Here is a 7,745-nt window from a genome sequence, read left to right as displayed (position 1 = left end):
AAGGTGTCTGCAGCATTGTGACGTATTTGTAGGCATATCATTGGAAGAAGATTGGCCATAAGAGACTACATTTACCACCGGGTCCGCCCGGTGTCCTTTGTGTAAATTGGTGCGTAATTTTCAGCCGCAGGCATTTTCTCCTGGGATTCAGAGGGGAAAGCACACTTCCACGAACGATATATCATCGAAGAGATATGTGAAAAACACCTTGAGGATTGGTTCTAAACAACGTTTGCCATGTTTGTCGATATTATGGAGTTAATTTGGAAAAAAGTTTGGCGTTTTGAAGACTGAATTTTCGTTTTTTTTGGTAGCCAAACGTGACACACCAAACGGAGCAATTTCCCCTAAACAAATCATCTTTCAGGAAAAACGGAGCATTTGCTATCTAACTGAGTCTCCTCATTGAAAACATCTGAAGTTCTTCAAAGGTAATGATTTTATTTGAATGATTTTCTGGTTTTTGTAAAAATGATGTCTGCTGATGCTAACGCTAAATGCTACGCTAGCCGCGCTAGCTGTTACACAAATGCTTATTTTGCAATGGTTGAGAAGCATATTTTGAAAATCTGAGATGACAGTGTTGTTAACAAAAGGCTAAGCTTGAGAGCTAGCATATTAATTTCATTTCATTTGCGATTTTCATGAATAGTTAACGTTGCGTTATGGTAATGAGCTTGAGGCTGTATTCACGATCCCGGATCCGGGATGGCTCGACGCAACAGGTTAAAGAGATGGGTGGGGCTAAGGCTTAACTTCTTGGATATAGGGGGCGCCATTTTAATTTTTGGATGAAAAACGTTCCCGTTTTAAACAAGATATTTTGTCACGAAAAGATGCTCGACTATGCTAATAATTGACAGCTTTGGAAAGAAAACACTGACGTTTCCAAAACTGCAAAGATATTGTCTGTGAGTGCCACAGAACTGATGTTACAGGCGAAACCCAGATAAAGATCCAATCAGGAAGTGCCGCATTTTTTGAAACAGCCTCATGCCAATGACTCCTTATATGGCTGTGAAACAGCTAGGAGTCAGCTTACGTTTTCCCAAGGTGTCTGCAGCATTGTGACGTCTTTTTAGGCATTTCCATTGGAGAATGGCTCTAAGAGACCATATATGGCATGTGGTCACATGGTGTCTCCCGGAGAAAACGTTGCGTAAAATACTGAGGTAGCCATTTTTCCTATCGCTTCGGCGTTATAGTTGAAGTATTTTCGGTCGATTTCTCAGCCAAGCAGGATGAACAAACGTGACGTTTTTCGCCTCCAAAAATAATCTTTTTGGAAAAAAGGAACATTTGCTATCTAACTGGGAGTCTCCTGAGTGAAAGCATCTGAAGTTCTTCAAAGGTAAATGATTTAATTTGGTTGCTTTTCTTATTTTTGTGAAAATGTTGCCTGCTGCCAGCACAGCCTAGCATAGCATTATGCCATGATAAACTTACACAAATGCTTGTCTAGCGTTGGCTGTAACGCATATTTTGAAAATCTGAGATGACAGTGTTGTTAACAAAAGGCTAAGCTTATGTTTGAATATATTTCATTTCATTTGTGATTTTCATGAATAGGAAACGTTGCGTTATGGTAATGAGCTTGAGGCTATGGTTACGCTCCCGGATACGGGATTGCTCGTCGCTAGAGGTTAAGAGGGTGTGAACAATGCTGAATGGGTGTAGACACAGAGGAGCTCTCCAGGAGGAGGACCAAAACATTCAAGGGGCATTTTCTCAAAAGTGTTTATCAACAAGTTTATCAACTTTCAAAGCAGAATGACTTTCCCATTGTTCCTTAAATACAGTGTATGATATACCATTTGAAGCTCTGTGTCTCTGCTTTTAACCAATGTAAAAAACACCATTTCTAATTTTGCAACGTGAGACCGATGTGAGCCGGTCACATATGGTAGTACAGAGACAGGGACAGAGACAGAGACAGAGACAGGGTCAGTACCTTCATCAGTGTTGTTGTCCTGGTGGTGGTCGTTGAGCCTGGGTGCGTTGGAGCGGGACTGGGAAGTAGAGGAGGGTTCTCTGGGATTCATGTCCTCCTGGTCCCTCAGGTTGGCCAACATGTCCTGGAGCTTAGACCGGTTAGGTCCTGAGGGAGGGCAGACAGGGGACAATATAATGTCGGCACAACAGAGGCTGTGTCCCAAATGGCAGCCTTATGTGCCCTGGTGAAAAGAAGAGCACTAGAAAGGGAACCGGGTGCCATTTGGGATGCAAACAGAGAGAACTTGGCTTGGAAAGGTAGTACAGCTACCTGTCCCCTCCCCCGAACACACTTCCTGAATACTCACCACCCCAACATCAAAAAATGAACAAAATAGAATTTGACGAAAAAAAGTGAAAGAAAGATTTTGGGAAGAAAAGAATGGCGACAGGCTGTAGTGATCCGAGGATGAATCTGGACAGAATCATGTCAAATGGAGAGAGGATAGAGACTGATACTTAAGTAGGAAAATGGGACTGAGCATTGGTCTTGTTTTGTATCATGACATCAACTTAAATAGTCTCGTCTTTCAAGGTTGCAGAGTTGATTCTAAGTGCTGTTTATGCCCAACCGTCACTTCTATGAGACTCTAGGAGAAGATGGGAATGTTGAGTGCAATATGATTCAGTCAGACAATTCCTTGTCTTCTATAAGATTCTACTAGAAGATGGGTATGTTGAGTGCAATATGATTCAGTCAGACAATTCCTTGTCTTCTATAAGATTCTACTAGAAGATGGGAATGTTGAGTGCAATATGATTCAGTCAGACAATTCCTTGTCTTCTATAAGATTCTACTAGAAGATGGGTATGTTGAGTGCAATATGATTCAGTCAGACAATTCCTTGTCTTCTATAAGATTCTACTAGAAGATGGGTATGTTGAGTGCAATATGATTCAGTCAGGGTTTGATTCCTTGTCTTCTATAAGATTCTACTAGAAGATGGGTATGTTGAGTGCAATATGATTCAGTCAGGGTTTGATTCCTTGTCTTCTATGAGACTCTACTAGAAGATGGGTATGTTGAGTGCAATATGATTCAGTCAGGGTTTGATTCCTTGCAGACTAATTCCAATAGAGGTTCTATAGACTGCATTAAGACAGACAATGATAATATACATGGGGAATGATGCACTGTAGCTAGCAGTGAACAAATGGATATCTAAACTAGAGACAGAACAGAATGGAGCATTGAAGGAAATGAAGGATTAACTAGACAGATACACAGACAATGTTTACACAAAGAGTCAGAATATAGAGAGTTGAAGACAGAGATATGGAATTAAGGGAGTTGAAGACAGAGTTGAAGACAGCTATGAAAGAGAAGCCTCAGTAAAAGAACAAGATGCTTTTGTTTATATTTCTCTTACTCTACAGAGAGAGAAGAGGAAGAGGAGGAGGAGGCATCGAGAGAGGACTTACTCTGCCCTACTTTTTTCCCCTTGCGTTCCTTCCTGTACTCCTCTTTGAGTTTGGATATCAGACCCTGGTCCATGTCCCAGGTCCCTGACATGGCAGTCTGCTGCTCCTCCTCTACAGGGGGACAAAACCAGAGCGATAGGAGAGGCTGTCCAGGATCTAGATGTGACCAGGAGTGAAGCAGCAACCAATTTGCCCTGGTCTTGGATAGTCCCTCCAGTAACTAGCCACTAAGCCCAGATCCTATAGTTATAAAGGAGTTGAAAGGGAAGGAGAATACCCCAAGGAGTGTAGACCTTTAGGAGTCACAAGGAGCTCAGAGACCCCCCCCCCACATGGACAAGTCACTATGGAGACAATCCTTAACCAAAACCACTCTGTCCATCTTTCTTTCTATCTTTCTTTTTATCAATCTTTATTTCTTGCAATCTTTCTAATCCATTTTCCAGGTTTTGGTTAAAATAAAAACTGTATGGTTCACAAAGCATGTGACAAAATGGTAAATTCCTTTCAAAGACCGACATTGAGTCACTGATGTGATCTTCCTGTTTTGGTTGGCGCCCCCCCTTGGGTTGTGCCGTTGAGGAGATCTTTGTGGGCTATACTCGGCCTTGTCTCAGGATGGTAAGTTGGTGGTTGAAGATATCCCTCTAGTGGTGTGGGTGCTGTGCTTTGGCAAAGTGGGTGGGGTTATATCCTTCCTGTTTGGCCCTGTCTGGGGGTATCATCGGATGGGGCCACAGTGTCTCCTGACCCCTCCTGTCTCAGCCTCCAGTATTTATGCTGCAGTAGTTTATGTGTCGGGGGGCTAGGGTCAGTTTGTTATATCTGGAGTACTTCTCCTGTCCTATTCGGTGTCCTGTGTGAATTTAAGTGTGCTTTCTCTAATTCTCTCTTTCTTTCTCTCTCTCGGAGGACCTGAGCCTTAGGACCATGCCTCAGGACTACCGGGTATGATGACTCCTTGCTGTCCCCAGTCCACCTGGCTGTGCTGCTGCTCCAGTTTCAACTGTTCTGCCAGTGATTATTATTATTTGACCATGCTGGTCATTTATGAACATTTGAACATCTTGGCCATGTTCTGTTATAATCTCTACCCAGCACAGCCAGAAGAGGACTGGCCACCCCACATAGCCTGGTTCCTCTCTAGGTTTCTTCCTAGGTTTTGGCCTTTCTAGGGAGTTTTTCCTAGCCACCGTGCTTCTACACCTGCATTGCTTGCTGTTTGGGGTTTTAGGCTGGGTTTCTGTACAGCACTTTGAGATATCAGCTGATGTACGAAGGGCTATATTAATAAATTTGAACACAGAGGTGGAAAATACCTGATTACCACAATGGAACATAATACAGGCTACAGAGGGGTAGAGACAGGCTACAGAGGGATAGAGACAGGCTACAGAGGGGTAGAGACAGGCTACAGAGGGGTAGAGACAGGCTACAGAGGGGTAGAGACAGGCTACAGAGGGGTAGAGACAGGCTACAGAGGGGTAGAGACAGGCTACAGAGGGGTAGAGACAAGTAATACGTCTAAAGTAATGAGTTGGTGGATTATGGTGATGGACACCAAATCTCTATCAACAATCTGCAATCTGTTTGAACAAAAAACACCAGAGAAAAATAACAGAAAAATGACATGAAATGGCCAGTTTCAACAGGTTTCAGAATGAAACAATCAAATATATAATAGTTAGTGTGTGTAAAATAATGAATATGTGGTATTTAAGGTAGTAAATACAAGTGATCTGCAGTTATTCATTAAAAACACTACAGTCTACCAGGTTGACAGTGACCTGAACACTACAGTCTACCAGGTTGACAGTGACCTGAACACTACAGTCTACCAGGTTGACAGTGACCTGAACACTACAGTCTACCAGGTTGACAGTGACCTGACCACTACAGTCTACCAGGTTGACAGTGACCTGAACACTACAGTCTACCAGGTTGACTGTGACCTGAACACTACAGTCTACCAGGTTGACTGTGACCTGAACACTACAGTCTACCAGGTTGACAGTGACCTGACCACTACAGTCTACCAGGTTGACAGTGACCTGACCACTACAGTCTACCAGGTTGACAGTGACCTGAACACTAGTCTACCAGGGCGTTGGTTGACAGTGACCTAAACACTACAGTCTACCAGGTTGACAGTGACCTAAACACTACAGTCTACCAGGTTGACAGTGACCTGAACACTACAGTCTACCAGGTTGACAGTGACCTGAACACTACAGTCTACCAGGTTGACAGTGACCTGAACACTACAGTCCACCAGGGTGTTGGTTGACAGTGACCTGAACACTACAGTCTTCCAGGTTGACAGTGACCTGAACACTAGTCTACCAGGGTGCTAATATTTTAGTCAGAGGGACAGGTTTTAACCTTGTTTATTTACGTGTGTAACTCACCCCATTTGGTCCCGTTCCCTGCGCTGCGGGACTCAGGTGATGTGTCCATATCATCTGGACTAGACAGGAAGTCAAAGCCCTTCAGTGCATCCTCAGTGTCTGGGTCCTCACTTGTGTCCATACTGGTGGACAGGGCAGATGATGGCTTCTTCCTCACTATCTAAGGGGCAGAGACAGAGACATTGAGGCATATTGTGACTGCCAGCAGACAGAAATCCATTCTGATATTGTCAGATCAGTTCTTTTAATTGACTGATATTATCATGAACTTCAGAAGTAAAACGATTTATCTAAGCATTTGTCTGTGTGTGTCTGATGCATGTCTGTGTGTGTGTGATGCATATCTGTGTGTGTGTGTGCACCTTACCGTCCCTGTAGGTCCTGTCTGTTCCATGATAGTCCTGTCATTCCCTGAACCGTCTTCATCATCATCTTCATCACTGTAGTCAGCTGCAGAGCTTTCTATGAACCTGAAGGCCTCCTGCACAACACTGGACTCAGATTGCTCTGTCTTCCTGCTCTCTCACACACACACACACACACACACACACACACACACACACACACACACACACACACACACAGTGGTTCACTCTGCCAGAGGCAACACGGACCTAGCTGTCCTAACAATATCAAGGCAGTTTTTTAGGTTGGGGCCAGCCTGATCCACCATATTGACCTCTCCATCTTACATACCCGTTTCTCTAGGTTGGGGCCATAGAAATAGAATGACTAGAATTATATTATTGGTCTGAGGTATTTTCTCCCTTCTAGTAATGTTATCATTGGCACCATCCTGTGGGGGCAGCATCCTGCGGGGTACCATCCTGCGGGGGTACCATCCTGCGGGGGCACCATCCTGTGGGGGCACCATCCTGCGGGGCACCATCCTGCGGGGTACCATCCTGTGGGGGCACCATCCTGCGGGGTACCATCCTGTGGGGGCACCATCCTGTGTGTGTATTGACAGTGAGGTGTGTTAACTTACCCTCCTCTGGTGCGCGTGTCTGTTCCGTTGGCCGTCCTCTCCACAGGGCCCCCTCCGTCTCCGGCCAGACCCAGCAGGGTTTGCACCCTGCGAGACTTCACATCCAGAATGGTGTCTGTGTAACCCACCTCCTGGAGATACCTGGACAAATTAGACAGGCAGTGTGAGTGTTTTTTAGTCCCAGGAGGAGCTTGTCCCTACGCCTCTCACTACTGTCAGTTGAGTCAGACTGCTGGGAGAGAAAGATGCACACAACATGACACAGGAGAGGAGACAGAGCCTTCGGGTCTGGTGAAGATCTCCTTTAAATCACACAAGTGATGTGTCAGGACATTTATATTATAGATATATATATTTCCTCCAATCAAACCTGCTGACAGAGAGAAAGACAGACAACCCTCATCATTACACTGGTGTCCTCTAACGCATAACCATCTCAGCTGTGTTAAAGACAGACAACCAGCATCATTACACTGGTGTCCTCTAACGCATAACCATCTCAGCTGTGTTAAAGACAGACAATCAGCATCATTACACTGGTGTCCTCTAACGCATAACCATCTCAGCTGTGTTAAAGACAGACAATCAGCATCATTACACTGGTGTCCTCTAACACATAACCATCTCAGCTGTGTTAAAGACAGACAATCAGCATCATTACACTGGTGTCCTCTAACGCATAACCATCTCAGCTGTGTTAAAGACAGACAATCAGCATCATTACACTGGTGTCCTCTAACGCATAACCATCTCAGCTGTGTTAAAGACAGACAATCAGCATCATTACACTGGTGTCCTCTAACACATAACCATCTCAGCTGTGTTAAAGACAGACAACCAGCATCATTACACTGGTGTCCTCTAACACATAACCATCTCAGCTGTGTTGAAGACAGACAATCAGCATCATTACACTGGTGTCCTCTAACACATAA

The 7,745-nt window shown here is 44.4% G+C and overlaps 1 protein-coding gene across 3 annotated transcripts in view; it reads right to left on the bottom strand.

The window, feature by feature from the left end:
- LOC112255138 (striatin-like) overlaps nucleotides 1-7,745 on the bottom strand; it is a 58,142-nt gene that overhangs the window by 13,887 nt on the left and 36,510 nt on the right. For 2 of the 3 annotated variants that reach the window (XM_042305793.1, XM_042305795.1), the window contains exons 5-9: nucleotides 6,811-6,951; nucleotides 6,190-6,337; nucleotides 5,823-5,982; nucleotides 3,415-3,525; nucleotides 1,952-2,098 (exon numbers count right to left, since the gene is read on the bottom strand). In XM_042305793.1, coding sequence (XP_042161727.1) covers nucleotides 1,952-2,098; nucleotides 3,415-3,525; nucleotides 5,823-5,982; nucleotides 6,190-6,337; nucleotides 6,811-6,951 — 707 coding nt within the window. The remainder of the gene's footprint in view (nucleotides 1-1,951; nucleotides 2,099-3,414; nucleotides 3,526-5,822; nucleotides 5,983-6,189; nucleotides 6,338-6,810; nucleotides 6,952-7,745) is intronic. The other variant, XM_042305794.1, reaches the window with a different exon arrangement.

The sequence above is a fragment of the Oncorhynchus tshawytscha genome, linkage group LG25 (assembly GCF_018296145.1).
Source record: "Oncorhynchus tshawytscha isolate Ot180627B linkage group LG25, Otsh_v2.0, whole genome shotgun sequence".
NCBI lineage: Eukaryota > Metazoa > Chordata > Actinopteri > Salmoniformes > Salmonidae > Oncorhynchus > Oncorhynchus tshawytscha.
The sequence above is the reverse complement of the archived record's forward strand: the minus strand, read 5'-3'. Positions and strand labels throughout refer to the sequence as shown.